The sequence below is a fragment of the Euprymna scolopes genome, chromosome 5 (assembly GCF_053919585.1).
Source record: "Euprymna scolopes isolate OS-2025 chromosome 5, ASM5391958v1, whole genome shotgun sequence".
NCBI lineage: Eukaryota > Metazoa > Mollusca > Cephalopoda > Sepiida > Sepiolidae > Euprymna > Euprymna scolopes.
The window spans coordinates 175,012,024-175,031,889 of NC_136486.1; the positions used below are offsets into that span (position 1 = coordinate 175,012,024).

Below are 19,866 nucleotides of genomic sequence, written 5' to 3' on the forward strand. Positions count from 1 at the left end.
GATGATGATGATGATGATGATAATAATAATAATAATAATAATAATAATAATAAAAAAACATGAAAAAATACCAATAATTGTAGGAAGTAAAACAAAAAGATAGCAAAATTCCACAAGAAAAAAAGCTGTGAAACTTCCTTTCCTAAAAATGTTGTTAAGATTGTAATGTGCATTGCTTAATTGTGTATCGCATGATAATTATTTTGAACAAAAAATATGAATTTTTAATATAATATCTTCGTCAATTTATGACGTCCGACATTTTTTATTAATCAAATAAAACAAACATTGTAAAAACCCTTTCACTGACCCACGTTAATAAAATATCAGGTTTATCGATCCATTAATCTATATCTTATGCTGATCTTTTTATTGAAATGCGTTTGAAGTAAAGGTCGACAACAGAATTTTCTTAGTTTCTTTATTGATTTTTTACTCCAGTGACCACTTCAAAGCTGACCTGGATTCAAAATAAAGACTTGATCCTATAGATCACTCATGAAAAGCTGAACACAATTTCAAAATCATTGGATCAACTGAGTCATTAAAAAAAAAATAGATCAATTGTTAAAATGTATCCAGCGTCTTATAGGAATGCATGGACGCAGAATAGGAGTTTTCATTTGTATAGTACTATTGAAAGAATGGATGCAAGTTGTTGGGTGAGTAGAAGAAGTAGAACAGTTGAGGTAACAAGGTCAGTTGATAGTTGGTAAGAAGATGCTGAGAAAAACATGGGAGGAAATGATAAAGATGGCTCTGAGGTCAAAGAAGGACAAATAAAGACCTCGTGTCTTTAAGAGAGAGTGGTGTCATCAGCAAATATACCCATCTCAGAAACAATTTTATCAGAGAGGTCATTTATGAATATTAGAAATAATAAAGGTCCAAGGACAGACCCCTGAGGTACTCCCGCATTTATATCATATTGTTTAGATGACCGTCGGGGACAACTTAGATTTTTCTCTTATTTAAGAAGGATTTAATTACTTTATGTATTGTTCCAGTGATACCATATGATCTAATTTTCCTTAGAAGACCTTCATGCCATACCCTGTCAAAAGTTTTAGATATATCGAGGGCCACCGCTCTACCCTCCCCTGTTTAGTAACGTCATGATTGCTTGATAGTGACTGCCCATTATTTACTACACTGTTGCAGATTTTCCAAAAATCACGAGTTCCTAATTTCTGTGCTTCGATGCACTTTCTGGTGGTTTTAGTGTATTCTGTCTTAGCTGTCACTATTTCTCTCTTACTATTACTTCTAGCTTCTATATACTTCTGTCTGTTTGAACTGGACTTATGTCGGTTGAATCTGCGGTACACATGCTGCCTTTGAGCAATGGCAGTTGCACAAGTAGAAGTAAACCATTGAGGAAAGTGGGGCTTGCTATAGGATTTCCGTGTGATAACAAGTGCTTCAATTGCAGTTTTGAACCATTCACTGGTCTCATTTGCGCACTGTTCAGCCGGAAGAGAAAAGATATTTCCTCATGGGGCATTTGTGATGAGATCCCTGATGGCTTCCCAGTTAGCCTTTTTGTAATACCTTGTTGTTTTGAGCAGTGGGTCTTCAGTTTGGGGGTCAAGAATTTAGGGCAATTTCTGCCCACAGCATGATCAGCATTCCTGAATGGGCTGTAGGAATTCGTTTCCAATCATCGGGAACTGTGGTCAGAAATACATCTAGAAGTGAGGCATGTTGATCTTGCTGGTCTGGGAAACATGTCAAAAATGTAACCGTCTGTAATAGGGAATGAGATATAGAGAAGCTATTTGTTGTGCTACCAGCTACGACTGTGTAAGTAGAGAATCCAAACCAGTTACTGTGGTGGACATAGAAGTCACCAAATACATGCACTTGTGTACTAGTATCGAGGGAAAGTGCTATATCTATGCTGTTGACTTTGTTTTGTGGTAGAGTCCTGGGTTGAGGAAGAGCGGTAGAGAAAATACAAGTAGCTAATACAGGGTGACCACCCAAAAAAACAAAAGCTAAATGGAGGCCATCTAGAACATATGCTGTAGAACGGAGAAAAAAAGGCCAAAGACGCTAGTGTTTTGATGTGATGTTTTGAATATAATAAACTAGTTATGACCAAAGTTTCATTTCATTCGGACAAAACACTAAGAAATGGGGCCTAATTAGAGTTGGGGCTCGTTTTTTGGCGGTCACCCTGTATTATGTTGCATGTTTAGTCTGAAGCACATAAAGGCCTGGTCGTCTGATTCTAGTTTTGTTTCTCTAGTCAGGGGGAGGGTGTTAAGAATATAGACTCCAAGCTCGTGTATATGTCTGTCTGAGTCCTTACGGCAGAGTGGGAGATAACCAGGCATGTTAAAATGGTTAGAGGGAATGGAGGAGTTTAGGTTAGTTTCACTTAGTGCTAAGATATCCGGGGTGTTTACTAGGAGAAATGATTCAACATCATCTAAGTTAGTTCTAAGCCCACGGATATTCGTAAATGCAAGCCTCAAGGGAGGAGGCAGGATGGTTTTAACAGGTACAAGGGAAAAACAAATCAACACATATCTAAGGAAATGCCAGAAACACTAGAGGATGACCTCCAATCTGTAGTGAAATGGGAACAAAAATGGATAGTCACATTCAATGCTGCTAAGACTAAGCTTGCTCCCTCAATAATTGCAAGAAACCCTCTCTACCACCAATAGCAATGGCCAAGAACACATAACCTGAAAATACTTCCTTTAAACTCCTCGGCCTAACGTTTACAGGTCACATGAATAGATACATTGAGAGCATTGCCAAGGCTACTGCGAAGAAGGTGGGCTCTCTCTACCGTGCTAGAAAGCTACTTATACCTGAAAGTATCCTGTACCTCTATAAGGTCACCATTCGCCTATGTATGGAGTACTGTTCTCACCTCTACTACTTGTCTCTCACTCTTGGACAGAGTTCAAAAGAGAGTCGCCAACCTGATAGGTCCTAAACTGTCATCTAAGCTTCAGCCTCTGTCCCATCAACAAAATGTTGCATCCCTCTGCCTGTTCCACAAATACTTTAACGGTGAATGCTCTGACGAACTACAAGCATTTGTACCCCCTCGATGTGAATATCCCCAACAAACCCGACAAGCAGCTAAATCCCACCCCTTCACAGTAGAGATCCCTCAGTGTAAGAAAGCCTTTTACTCCAGTAGTTTCTTCCCCAGAACTGCTAGACTTTGGAACTCTCTTCCGGGATTCTGCTTTCCTAACTGTACGGACATGCAGAAGTTCAAGTGTAATGTGAACAGACATCTTGCTACTCACCTCTCTTCACAATATCCCGGCAACTTATGTCCCCGATAGTAGCCCCCTACTTCAAAGTGGCACTATGCCTTGTTTGGAGTGAAAATTGAATAAAAAAAAATTTCTTTAAATAAAGACCTCTCCAGAGATAGATTAGTTTGAAAATTAATTTCTTAAAACCGCCCAATGGATGTGAAATTGATGATGTTGATGGCAACAACAATGGTGCTGATGATGCTGATAATTATGATGATGATGATGATGATGGCAACAAAAATGAGGTCATTGTCGATGATGATGATGGCAACAATGATGTCAATGATGATGATTATGAGAATTATGATGAGGCTAATTATGAGGATGATAATCCTGATGACGATGGCGACAACGATGATGATGATGATGATGATGATGATGATGATGATGATGAAAAATGACACCAAACAAATATAAAATCCGTTTGACAAAGATATGTGAACAACAAAATTGGTAAGGGTTCTCTTAATAGTCAACATCAAGGACTCCGTCTGCATCCGCGAATGTTGGTTTTTATTATTTTATGTGTAACAGAATGGAACAGACCAAATAATTATGGTCATCACAAACCAAAAACAATGCAAAGGAAGAAATGGATCACAAAGAAAGACTAAGAATGCAATGCTATTACAAAACAACCAAACACAAAGAGACTGCTCTTTTACACCTATAGAACACAATCTCAAAGTTTTTCCATCGATTTTCCAAAAAATCTTGTATATGTATACTTTCGTTTGACAGCACAGAAACTATTGTTTATCAAGTTTTACTCCTCTAGATCAGCCGTGTTCTCTTTATGACTATACATATAAACCGTTACCTTGTTTTTCTTAAATGTACTTAAAGACATTCACAAAGAAAATAATTATATTACACTTAGTGAAATACCTAATCTTCAATATCCAACGTTGAGAAATTTCAGCTGAGATATTTAAATTTATTAGGTTCAAGAAAAAAAGAAAAAAAATGCCAAGTAGAAAACAAAAAAAAAATAATGAATCAAGTTTTGTTTTCATTGAAATGCTCAAATATTATTGTGTACTTTACATTTTTCTTTTGAGATGCCCAGGAAAGCATATGTAAATATGATTATTTTTCTTCAATTTTCTACCAGATACCAAATATTCACTCACTGTTTTAGAGATCTTTTTAAGATTCTAACCGTTTCTTTAAGCTCAATTGTTTCTATCACTCTTGCACTTGGTTCACTCGGTATATTCGCCAAGTAATTTTTGAAAATTCTTTTTTATGAGCCCAGTTGATCCTATTATTACTGAAATGACACCGATCTTTTCAAGATTTCAGGGGTTTTTTTTTTCATCAAAATAAACTTGGTTGTGACGTCACAATTTGGGAGGTATGGAAAATTTCGAAAATCATCTCTGAATTCACAAATAAAATAGTTGGGTCTTTGGAACACCATGATTTTTTGTTTTTTACTTTTTAAAAGCATTTATTTCCTTTTTCTGTTTTGAACTCCTCTTGATCTGATGTGATTTTCTATCTTGTCTTCCCTCTTGATCTGACCAGATTTTACCCCTTCTTGATCTGATCTGTGCCTCTGTTTCACCTCCTATTTTATATGATCTGGTTTTCTATTTTTATCTCACTCTTGATCTGATCTAATTATCTTATTTTTAAATTTCCCCTCTGATCTGAACTGCTTCTCTGTTTTGACTTCCCTAATGATCTCATATATTTCTCTATTTTTACCTCCCATTTGATCTGATCTGCTTCTCTCTTTTGACCTACCTATTAATATTATATGCTTCTCTATTTTGACCTTCCATTTGATCTGATCCTGACTCCCTACTTGATTTGGTCTGATTTTCTATTTTTACCGTTCTCTTGCAAGAAAAATACGAGCTCCCGCCTTTCCTTGCTCGGTAGATTTTATTTCTGCAGGCTCCTAGGACTACCATCCTCGATTTTTTATCTCAAAGCATTTATGGATAACTTGCCGTTAGCGTTATCCATTAAGTAAAGAAGTGATTTCAATTGCCCATCTCTAAAAAATGGCACTTAGTCCAACTTCCATAATTGGCTTTATTCGTTTCTTTTCTCTACCAAATATCTAAGAACTCTGTGTAGGCATAACATTTTATTTCATAAAAATATTTACAAGCTTTTATTTTGTGAAATGCATAGTTGGTCTAGTGGATACTTACAGGAACTATGGAATCGAAGATGTCGTGTTTAAATCCTATGAGATGGTTATTATGCACAAATAAGCAATGAGCGAATAACAGAAAAACAAAAACAAAAAATAAATTGAATAATATAAAATAATGAGAAATGAAGATTATAAATTACAAAAATAAATTGAAGAATGTAAGAATAAATGAAAAAAATTGAATAATAATAAGAATAAAAAATTGAATAGTAATAATAATTAAAAAATTGAATAGTAATAATAATAATAATAATAATAATAATAATAATAATAAAAGAAATTGTGATTGTTGTGTTAAGAAAACAATTATAACCTATAGCTAGGCTTTAATGAGCTAAATTACCTCCACACACTTCTATGGAATAGAAACAATAAACAAATGTTAGCTGCATTGCCAAACCACCAATATTAAATACACATGCAATTACATCACATGAAAAAAAACCCCAAAAAAACTGTATCAATAAATAACAGTAACACCATTCATCATCTTGCAACAACATATCCAACACTATCATTATAAAACATCCTTAGGTTTAAACTAGTCAGCCGACACAAACAAAAGAAGCAGTGTTGTTAATATATAATCTACAATATAAATCTCACCGGTCTGTTTAAATGTATGTATGTATGTATGTATGTATGTATGTCTCGCAAAAACTTTCGACAGAGGTGACGGATTTTCACAAGATCAATATCATTTTGAAGCTCGACCCTTCGGACAACAAATGTAAAAAAATTGGCCAAGAACATTAATATTTTCACCACCAACTAGGCACTTTTCTACAGGAAGGAGTCACTTTTTTCAAAAGTCATCACCTCTTTTCGATTGTCTAGCCTTAATTTAAACCTACGTCACTTCCGGTTTGGCAATGGGTGCAGCAGCTAACGCGTCACGTTTTTTTTTTTTTTCATGTTCTTTTCCTCCTTTGTGGGACAGGTTCGAGCCTGCCTGCCACCACTTTTTTTTTCGCTTGCAATTTTCCTTCTTTTTTTTTTTGCTCAATCAACACCCTTACACACACCTCCACTTTCTTTTTCAGCTTTGCATCACGGGTTCGATCCTGCCCGCCTACTACAACTTTTTTTTTTGCTCAACACACACCTACAAACACCCAGCAACGCCGGGCACCTAGGCTAGTACAATATAAATTGAATATAGTATACGTTACACTATAATTTATATTTCAGTGATAATTGGTGTTTGGTGAAGACTAAAATCTTGTTTATGTTTGTGGTGTAGTAGGATCATTCTTACAAGAATGGATTAAACTTAACAATTGTTTGATCTATTTCCTGTTTCCTTTGTGACACTCGTTTGATTCATGGTATCCACCAATTTCTTGTTCTCATACCTCATTCCAGTAGCTCTTTTTTCCAAGAATTACAGCTTGTAAAACTCTTTTTCTGCAGACTGCTTTCCTCCTACCTATAACCTTGGCCTCTTGAAGACTAAGGCATCTCTTTTCTTTGTAATAATCATGTTAAGGTCTCATTAGCTTTTTAAATCAAGTGGATTCATTGGAGCGATTTCCGTAAAAAAAACAATACCATGCAAGCAAGCAGATCTAGGCAACAACTGAAGACAATAATCTGTGATGTCATTGCTTTAAGACTGGCATACCAATATGATTCATTGTGATTGCCCGGGTCTTGCTCTGTTGGAGTGAGATAGGGTTCTGTGCAGGCCTAGGTGGTACACCATCCTAGGCTTTATCTCTTTTTGTAAAGGGGTTGGTTTATTGCCAGCCGCCAGATGTGCACCTACCGAGGAATGCCAACAGAGTTGCTCAAGCTATTTTTGTAGGACAAAATACAGATCCCTTTGTGCACTGGCCTTTCAATCTCCATCTTCCGGCCTTGTGCCACATCTTATTGCAGTAATAGGAAGGTAAATAATAGTCAATCACATTAGATAAGCATTTGCGTATTGTTAACCTTTCATGTGTAAATTTATTGTGGACAATAAAGACGCTCACTTTATATGTATGTGCCCTGACGTTGTTTAAGATATAACACTATGTAAGAAAGACTTTGAAAAAGAAATAAAGTAGCAATTCAACACGGAATATACAGAAGAGCTTGATAAAAATAAAATTAACGGTCGCCATATTGGATTGTATTTTAGGCTGATTTGGAAATTGCATTCACGTTTTGTTATTCTCCATTCTATGTGTCATGGTTAAATATAAAAAGAAACTTTTCATCTAACTTTGCACGGATTGTATAGAAATAATTAGAAAAAAATGGCTAAATTAAATGGAGAGGAAACCTCACGTGTGGAAAGTAGCAAAAATAGGACGATGAAATTAGAAAAGTGGAAGACAAAAAAACGGTATAAAACATGATTCAGCTAATGATACATTTGGAGCATAAGACAAGGAAAATTACATATAGAATTAGTAATATATACTCTTGTATGTATTTTCAGCTCCCCTAAAAACTATCCCAGTCAAATAACAGTAAATCAGAAATTGTAACAGTATATACATATTAGTGTTGGGACGATTAATCTGGAATCAGGAAAATCAGAAATACTGGAATCAGTATCAGAATTGAAAAAAATTGTGCCTATTTTCCGATGTCAAAAACGATTCCCTTAATTATGTTTTTTATTTGATTTAGTTTGTAAAAAAATCTTCCACTGCTGATATTAATAACAAAATAATAAATATTTATTGATTTAAACTAAAATCTATACACCCCCCCCCACCTCACAAATGTGATGTTTGAGAAAATATATGCAGACGTGTTTTTATGGTAATTGGGGGAAAAAAAAAACAATTTTATAATTAAATATCTAGAGATTTATAAAAGAATCGGAATTGGAATCGGAATCAGTAGTTGTATCGGAATCGGGAAAAATATTGCAATATCGCCCCATCACTAATACATATGTTCTCGATGTTCATTCCTTTCTTTTCAAACTGTCATCCTTTTATTTTTTTTGTTTTTTCTACTATTTTTTTCTTGACTTTTTAAATTTTTTTTATCTTCTTATTTTTTTTATCTTCTGATTTTTTTTATCTAATGCATTTAAAAATGAGAGGAGAAAGAGAGAGGTGCACAAATGTTCGCTCACTCGAGGATATTAAATAAGCCGAACAAATCTGTCTCTTTTTTAAATGAGAGAGAGAGAGAGAGAGAGAGAGAGAGAGAGAGAGAGAGAGACGAAGCAACAGTGATAGAAACTACATAAAACAAGAGTGGGGGTGGTCAAACAAGATGCAGTGAGAGAGGAAGAGAGTAATAGACAGAAAGGGTTAGTGTTATGGTGTTAAATGGTATTAAAACGAAAGGAACACATGACTTCTTTAAGAAACAAACATGTATTCACATATATTACAGGCAAGGCGGGTTGAGCAATACCATTCCTCAACTGTTGGGCGTTTGTACACGACCTGCTTGGCCGCGTACCAATCTCTGACTCCCGGGCACCGGTATTCGTTACCAGAAGTGACGTCACCAGAAGAAGATAGTCCATTAATTCCATAGAGGGGGCGTCAACAACATTTAATAAATTTAGTTAATTACAAATTAAGATTAACTAGAGTAACTAAAATGGATCTTATTTTCAAACATAACTCAATCCCAAAACCGAGAAATATTTCAGTATTTATTTTGCGTAATTAAGATATATTGGAAAACAAATCTGCATGGAAACAAACGTTGACTAACTTAGCTTTCATATGTTATAGATAAACTTTGACAAAAACACTCGACTAGCTACAACCACTATATGGTTTCCCCACTCTATTTGCGACTAAATCTAAACGCAGATTCCATGAACAAAGTTTATTTCCCAGAACTATCTGCCTGTGGAACACTGTTCTGCTGTCCTGCTTCCCAGTTGAATACAACATGATAACCTATAAATCCAATGTAAACAAGTTCTTGTTGAGTCGTCATCGTAAATAATCAAATTCTACCCAATTTACGCTATTAACGACTACTACACTACCAACTTGCATTCATAAACCCTTATCCTCGAGTGGCTTTCGGACCTTGATAAGTGGTGACTCCCAAGTAAAATAATTAAAAAAAAAAAAAATTCAAGAAGCAGTGGTTCAATTGTTAGTCAACAAAGTATAAATGCAAGGCTTCCTTTTTACTTGTCTCCCCACAAGTAAAACTAAAGGTCAGTTTTTAATGTGGGGGGGAAATCCAACTCCCCAAAAAGGGACACTTTGGATTGGAACAAAAATAAAACTCGCCACAGTCTAGAATCATTCCTCTTTCACTAACTGAGGACAGAAAAAAATGAAGTATCACGACTGATACTACACTTTTTTCTTAGCTCAAAAGCAAAGAAAAATAGTTTTTGCCTGTCAACGAATGTTGAAATAAGATTTTGTGTAATTTAAGGTTTCGTTTTATTTGATATTTTAATATTTTATTTAAGAATATTTTTATGCTGATATTAAAACACAATTTTGTATTATGTTAAGTGTGGCATCAGAACAGATACAACACTTTATTCCTAGCCTGAAATATACATGTTATATGAATGTAGATATATAGACTAACTTACTTGCGTAGTACCCAATGTCATTGTTTGGATTCAACGCACAGATGTCGTAAGAGTCGATCATGGCTTTGTCCCAAACTTTTCTGTAATCCGGATCATGTAATACATCATATAACGTGTCGGCGCACACCTCGAAGTTACTCCGCACCTGTAAACAAAAAAGACCGGAAATTAGAATTTTTGCAGATAAAGTTATGTCAAAGAAAACGATCGATCAGGATGACTATGTATACAAAAATCAATTGAATATATTAAATGATAAATAAATATTAAGTATTCAGTTTGTTGAGCATCATAGTCATCATCATCATCGTCATCGTCATCATTTTAACGTGTTACATGTTGGCACGTTTGTGTGTGTCGAGTAGCTATTAAAAATTAACTTCCAAATTAACCTATCTCTGGCCAGGTCTTTATGTGATGCTATACGGAAGTGAAACCTAGCCAGTAAATGTTGAGCAGATGCGTTGCATGGAAAGAAATGATCTGAGAATCATATGACGAATATCTAATATGAATGTTAACAACCTATTTAGCTTTGATGAACTCAGAAGAAGATTAAATCTGGACAGTATATGCAGATGTGTGCAGAAGAGTAAACTCTGATGGCTGTGGCCATGTTTCAAGAATGCATGAAAGTAATTGGGTCTTCAGGTACATCCTGTCAAACTCGGGAATCTTTCTGTCAAACTTCGTAATCAGTACTGAATTTTGAATGAAATCCTTATTTAATCGATAGGGGTAGCATTCTCTTGTCCCATCAGCCATGAAGTTCTAAGTAATTCACAATTGTATTTTTAAATGTTGCCTGCACTGAGGATTGAACCTTCAACCTCCACAAAAATGTAACTGATAACTGAATTTCACCAAGCACTTTATCCACTACGCCACGATTTCTTGTGGGCAATTCTAGTATACATCATTGCTTATTACTACAGATTATACCCCATGGATTAAATAAAGAGTTCTGTTCAAAATTCTGTCCTGATTCCCGAATTTTACAAGATACACCTGAAGAAGGTCGGAGGTTACATCAACCGAAACATCGTGAAAATGGCATTCAAAATGAGATAGTCCAAAAAAAAAAGTCAAAATAATAGGAATTATCAATCCTTATTTCAAAAATGTAGAAATATAATTTATTTCTATAAATATCTTTCTATAAAAAGAATGCTCCCCATAATTGACAACTCTAAATTTTTTAAAAAAAAAGTAAAAAGTGAATCTTAGTTTTACTTTTGGTAGACTTGTAACTTTTGCTTCTCTAATTTGGTCATTTAGTCCTCACATTCCAAGAGTGATGTTTCTGATAAAGAGAGAAGAATTGTTCTTGTATGGGTTAGAATCTATTCTTATAACATTTATCGTTGACTAATTTTTGACCTTAAAGTGTTTTTTTTAACTCCTTATATTAAGTGGCTTCATGTCTTGTCGAGAATAACTTTCACGGAAAAAAAAACTTGTGTCAAAGTCATTTAATTTATGTTTACTGCTTTTTACATCTTTTTATTGGTCTTAAAGCTTTTCACATTAATAAAAAAATTCCCATGAGGCATTTCCATTAAAAGTAATATTAATTCATAGTAGGAGGGAAAATGGTGAATCTATTACAAATCAATCAATGTCTTAATCAATAATTGCAACCAAGAAATTAAAAGTGGAAAAAAGTTCAATTTATGAATATTTAGGGTCAACTATATCGATTGAAGATATTGATCACATCGATATCTGATACTAACAAAAAAAAATTCATACAGCAGAGATGAGATGCGAATGTGAAGAACTTGGCCCTAAAAACAACATTTAATAAAATATTTGTCACATCTATATAAACATCTATACAAACATCTATTTTATCATCTATATAAACATCTATATAAACATCTATATTATCATCTATATAAACATCTATATAAACATCTATATTAACATCTATATTAACATCCATATAAACATCTATATAAACATCTATATTAACATCTATATAAACATCTATATAAACATCTATATTAACATCTATATTAACATCTATATAAACATCTATATTATCATCTATATAAACATGTATATTAACATCTATATAAACATCTATATTAACATCTATATAAACATCTATATTAACATCTATATAAACATCTATATAAACATCTATATAAATATCGTTATAAACATCTATATTAACATCTATATAAACATCTATATAAACATCTATATAAACATCTATATTAACATCTATATTAACATCTATATTAAAATCTATATAAACATCTATATAAACATCTATATACACATCTATATTAACATCTATATAAACATCTATATAAACATCTATATAAACATCTATATTATCATCTATATAAACATCTATATAAACATCTATATTAACATCTATATAAACATCTATATTAACATCTATATAAACATCTATATAAACATCTATATAAACATCTATATAAACATCTATATTAACATCTATATAAACATCTATATAAACATCTATATTAACATCTATATTAACATCTATATAAACATCTATATTAACATCTATATAAACATCTATATTAACATCTATATTAACATCTATATAAACATCTATATAAACATCTATATACACATCTATATTAACATCTATATTAACATCTATATAAGCATCTATATTAACATCTATATAAACATCTATATTAACATCTATATAAACATCTATATAAACATCTATATTAACATCTATACAAACATCTATATTAACATCTATATTAACATCTATATAAACATCTATATTAACATCTATATAAACATCTATATTAACATCAATATTAACATCTATATTAACATCTATATTAACATCTATATAAACATCTATATTAACATCTATATTAACATCTATATAAACATCTACATACACATCTATATTAACATCTATATTAACATCTATATAAACATCTATATTAACATCTATAAAAACATCTATATAAACATCTATATTAACATCTATATAAACATCTATATAAACATCTATATTTACATCTATGTAAACATCTATATAAACATCTATATAAACATCTATATTAACATCTATATAAACATCTATATTAACATCTATATAAACATCTATATAAACATCTATATTAACATCTATATAAACATCTATATAAACATCTATATTAACATCTATATAAACATCTATATAAACATCTATATTAACATCTATATTAACATCTATATTAACATTTATATTTACATCTATGTAAACATCTATATAAACATCTATATTAACATCTATATAAACATCTATATTAACATCTATATAAACATCTATATTAACATCTATATAAACATCTATATTAACATCTATATAAACATCTATATTAACATCTATATAAACATCTATATAAACATCTATATTAACATCTATATAAACATCTATATTAACATTTATATAAACATCTATATTAACATCTATATTAATATCTATATAAACATCTATATAAACATCTATATAAACATCTATACTAACATCTATATAAACATCTATATAAACATCTATATAAACATCTATATTATCATCTATATAAACATCTATATAAACATCTATATTAACATCTATATAAACATCTATATTAACATCTTTATAAACATCTATATATACATCTATATAAACATCTATATAAACATCTATATAAACATCTATATAGACATCTATATAAACATCTATATAAACATCTATATAAACATCTATATAAACATCTATATTAACATCTATATTCAGCTCATCACACACGAAGGTCACTGTTTGAAATCAGAAATTAAAAAATATAGCAATAAAGAAAGGAAACATTATTTTATCAAAATCAATAACCTGCCTTTAAAAATCAAATAAATAGATTCCATATCGATAAATTTTGTGATCAATTAATTACGTTTCTGAATTTTTGAGAGGAAGAGTGGTCATCTCTACAATTATATAAATGCAACTTTTTATGTGTGTGTGAGTTCGTTCTTATAGACTCCGAAACGGCTGAACAGAATTTCTTTAAAATTTACAGAACTTTTGTGTATAAGTCTGGGAGTGATCTTAGTTAAGTTTTGTCTCAGAATGCTCCCGATAATTACCGATAATCGATAATCAAAACCGTTATTTTAATTTATCTATCATCGGTAAAGCTATTTTTTCCATGTCGTGGATTAGCAACAATGATAGAACAACAGGCCGTGAAAATATTACTGTGGGTAAGTTGATAGCATGTTTTTTTTTTTGTTATTTATTATATTTGGAATGACGTGGTCTGTAAGTTCAAACTTCGAACATAAATATTTTTTTTTTATTAACTGAAAAGAATTTTATAAGACTTGAAAATTTACTTTTTTTTTTTTTTTGCATGACGTGGTCTGTAGGTTCAAACTCTGTACGTAAATTTCTTAATGTTTTTTTTTAATCAAAATATTATATTTAAGCATATTTGACGACCGGAAAACACCAGGCGGCCTGCTAGTTCGTAAATAAAAATACAAGATATATAAAATTTACAAATCAAATACAGCATTCAATATTTCGAAATAATTTCAAAATAAATTTTTTTTAATGCAGAAATAAAATATAATATTCAGTTTAGAATATGAAATAGATAGAATTAAACGAGTATTAATTTTGGATTGTCTTCCCTTCCCGCTAATATAAATCTTCTGAAAATGAAAGCACAAAAATAGTTCTGGCGAGTTAAAGTGCACTTCTGCCAAATATTGTTCAAAGTGGCATATTTCTTCTACCTTATGAACATGGAAATGAGATTGAACATTATTTTATATAGTTTTTTTTTTTAGATACTCATTGAGATATAAATATTTTTGAAGCATTTATTTATACAAATCATAGTTTTTCCCTGGTTACAGAAGAATTTTATATTCATAAAATTATCTCATCAGATATCATGCACGGGCAAACACTAATAAGCATGATTTGTAAAATAAGAAAAAAAATTAAATCGATATATTAATTAATAAATTGTAAAATTAAAAAAAAATAAATCGATATATTAATTAATAAATTGTAAAATCAAAAAAACATAAATCAATATATTAATTAATAAATTGTAAAATACAAAAAAAAATGAATCAATATATTAATTAATAAATTGTAAAATAAAAAAAAATAAATCAATATATTAATTAATAAATTGTAAAATACAAAAAAAAAATGAATCAATATATTAATTAATAAATTGTAACATAAAAAAAATTAAATCAATATATTAATTAATAAATTGTAACATAAAAAAAAATTAAATCAATATATTAATTAATAAATTGTAAAATAAAAAAAAATTAAATCAATATATTAATTAATAAATTGTAAAATTTTAAAAAATAAATCGATATATTAATTAATAAATTGTAAAATAAAAAAAATAAATCAATATATTAATTAATAAAATGTAAAATAAAAAATAAATAAATCAATATATTAATTAATAAATTGTAAAATAAAAAAAAATATATCAATATATTAATTAATAAATTGTAAAATAAAAAAAACAATATATTAATTAATAAATTTTAAAATTAAAAAATAATTAATCAATATATTAATTAATAAATTGTAAAATTAAAAAAAATAAATCAATATATAAATTAATAAATTGTAAAATTTAAAAAAAATTAAATCAATATATTAATTAATAAATTGTAAAATTAAAAAATATTAAATCAATATATTAATTAATAAATTGTAAAATTAAAAAAAATAAATCAATATATTAATTAATAAATTGTAAAATTAAAAAAAAATAAATCGATACATTAATTAATAAATTGTAAAATTAAAAAAAAATTAAATCAATATATTAATTAATGAATTGTAAAATTTACAAAAATAAATCAATATATTAATTAATAAATTGTAACATTAAAAACAAATAAATCGATATATTAATTAATAAATTGTAAAATAAAAAAAAATAAATCAATATATTAATTAATAAAATGTAAAATTAAAAAAAATAAATCGATATATTAATTAATAAATTGTAAAATTTAAAAAAATAAATCGATATATTAATTAATAAATAGTAAAATTAAAAACAAATAAATGGATATATTAATTAATAAATTGTACAATAAAAAAATAAATCAATATATTAATTAATAAAATGTAAAATAAAAAAAATAAAATCGATATATTAATTAATAAAATGTAAAATTAAAAAAATTAAATCAATATATTAATTAATAAATTGTAAAATTAAAAAAAATAAATCGATATATTAATTAATAATTGTAAAATATAAAAAAAATAAATCAATATATTAATTAATAAATTGTAAAATTAAAAAAAATTAAATCGATATATTAATTTTAAATTGTAAAATTAAAAAAAAATAAAATCAATATATTAATTAATAAATTGTAAAATTATAAAAAATAAATCAATATATTAATTAATAAATTGTAAAATAAAAAAAAATAAATCAATATATTAATTAATAAATTGTAAAATATAAAAAAAATAAATCAATATATTAATTAATAATTGTAAAATTAAAAAAATGAAATCGATTTATTAATTAATAAATTGTAAAATTAAAGAATTAAATCAATATATTAATTAATAAATTGTAAAATAAAAAACCATTAAATCGATATATTAATTAATAAATTGTAAAATATAAAAAAATAAATCAATATATTAAGTAATAATTGTAAAATTAAAAAAATTAAATCGATTTATTAATTAATAAATTGTAAAATTAAAAAAATTAAATCAATATATTAATTAATAAATTGTAAAATTAAAAAAAAATAAATCAATATATTAATTAATAAATTGTAAAATTTAAAAAAATAAATCGATATATTAATTAATAAATTTTAAAATTTTAAAAAATAAATCGATATATTAATTAATAAATAGTAAAATTCAAAACAAATAAATCGATATATTAATTAATAAATTGTACAATAAAAAAATAAATCAATATATTAATTAATAAAATGTAAAATTAAAAAAAAATAAATCGATATATTAATTAATAATTGTAAAATTAAAACAAATAAATCAATATATTAATTAATAAATTTAAAATTAAAAAAATTAAATCGATATATTAATTAATAAATTGTACAATAAAAAAAATAAATCGGTATATTAATTAATAATTGTAAAATATAAAAAAAATAAATCAATATATTAATTAATAAATTGTAAAATTAAAAAAAAATAAATCGATATATTAATTAATAAATTGTAAAATTAAAAAAAATTAAATCAATATATTAATTAATAAATTGTAAAATTATAAAAAAAATAATTCAATATATTAATTAATAAATTGTAAAATTAAAAAAAATAAATCAATATATAAATTAATAAATTGTAAAATTTAAAAAAAATTAAATCAATATATTAATTAATAAATTGTAAAATTTACAAAAATAAATCATAATATTAATTAATAAATTGTAAAATAAAACAAAATTAAATCAATATATTAATTAATAAATTGTACAATAAAAAAATAAATCAATATATTAATTAATAAAATGTAAAATTAAAAAAAAATAAATCGATATATGAATTAATAAATTGTAAAATTAAAAAAATTAAATCAATATATTAATTAATAAATTGTAAAATTAAAAAAAAATAAATCAATATATTAATTAATAAATTGTAAAATTTAAAAAAATAAATCGATATATTAATTAATAAATTGTAAAATTTTAAAAAATAAATCGATATATTAATTAATAAATAGTAAAATTCAAAACAAATAAGTCGATATATTAATTAATAAATTGTACAATAAAAAAATAAATCAATATATTAATTAATAAAATGTAAAATTAAAAAAAAATAAATCGATATATTAATTAATAATTGTAAAATTAAAACAAATAAATCAATATATTAATTAATAAATTGTAAAATTAAAAAAATTAAATCGATATATTAATTAATAAATTGTACAATAAAAAAAATAAATCGGTATATTAATTAATAATTGTAAAATATAAAAAAAATAAATCAATATATTAATTAATAAATTGTAAAATTAAAAAAAATTAAATCGATATATTAATTAATAAATTGTAAAATTAAAACAAATTAAATCAATATATTAATTAATAAATTGTAAAATAAAAAAAAATTAAATCAATATATTAATTAATAAATTGTAAAACAATAAAAAAATAAATCAATATATTAATTAATAAAATGTAAAATTAAAAAAAAATAAATCGATATATGAATTAATAAATTGTAAAAAAAAAAAAAATAAATCAATATATTAATTAATAAATTGTAAAATTAAAAAAATTAAATCAATATATTAATTAATAAATTGTAAAATTAAAACAAATTAAATCAATATATTAATTAATAAATTGTAAAATTAAAAAAAAATAAATCGATATATTAATTAATAAATTGTAAAATTAAAAAAAATAAATCAATATATTAATTAATACATTGTAAAATTAAAAGAAAATTAAATCGATATATTAATTAATAAATTGTAAAATTAAAAAAAATTAAATCGATATATTAATCAATAAATTGTAAAATAAAAAAAATTAAATCGATATATTAATTAATAAATTGTAAAATTAAATAAATCAAATCTAAAAAGTTTGTAAAAATTCCCAATATTTTCCGACAGTACGAAGTGTAGTGTAAACACCCTCAATATCTTAATGTTCAGAACGGCTGTCGGAATTAACACCCCCTACCTATCCATTATTAAGAACAGCTTTCGAGGTTGGGGTGTTTTTTCAAAATACTCTTCTTAACATGGGGAGGTTGGCTGTGTTTATACTACGCTGGGTACTGTCGTAAAAAATTCCAAAAATTGCACAAAATAAAAAATAAATATTATTAACAAAGTAAAGAAACAATACAAAGTGCAAGTTTTCTTGAAAAAATAAATATACATTTATTCATTAAGTTTAGAGTAGATTTTATTTATAGTTTTTTTCAGTTTCTTTATTTTAAAATTCGTCTGCGTCTGTTACTTTGCTAGGCTTAACCCGGTTACTACCCAACGAACTCGAACCATACTCTATGCAAAATCCTAAGGATCCGGGTCAAATTATGTTAGTGCCAAACTTTTCTTATAACAAATATGAAACTAAAAATTACATGGTCACTTGATTTTCGCTTTAAGTACTTACATTTATTGCTCAATTACTTATATCAACATGATTACGGTTGCTACACTTTCAGAATATAGGTATGTGAGAAAAAAACAAAAAACAAAACACTAGAACAATCGACAAAAACGTTTCCCTTACCTACGCAGTTCAGGCTTTGTGCCATATTACCAGTGAGCACTACTGATACACAGATACTTAAAATTCAAAATGATTATTTAAGATTTTCTACACTTGACATTCTTTTATAACTCCTCGGGCAAAGCCGAAAACCGGGTCCTGCTAGTTAATTAATAACAATAGAAAAAATTTAATCGATATATTACGTAATAATGATATATATATATATATATATATATATATATATCGTGATGGTGATGGTGATTGTCATTCTTGACAGAAGAAGACATCTTTCCCTTGCTTTGTTGATTACTCAATTATTTTCATGTATTTTTGAAAATATATATATATATATATATTTTTTTTATTATAATTATGTACACATATATACACTTATACACACACACACACACACACACACACACACACACACACACACACATATATATACATACATGTGGAGATGTGATCAAGAATGCATCAATTCCTATTTTCTGTGTGAACGAAGGTGGCTCTTCAGACCAGCCCTGCTTTTACACAATCTGTTGCAAAGGTCACACTTAAACTGAGATTGAGGGATGCCAACTGGTGCTGCTCTACTGTGGACGCTC

General features: G+C 27.3%; 1 protein-coding gene across 1 annotated transcript in view; it reads right to left on the bottom strand.

The window, feature by feature from the left end:
- The window catches only part of LOC145277045 (START domain-containing protein 10-like), a 317,115-nt gene that overhangs the window by 154,959 nt on the left and 142,290 nt on the right, over positions 1–19,866 (bottom strand). The window contains exon 2 of the mRNA XM_080128684.1: positions 9,995–10,139. Coding sequence (XP_079984810.1) covers positions 9,995–10,139 — 145 coding nt within the window. The remainder of the gene's footprint in view (positions 1–9,994; positions 10,140–19,866) is intronic.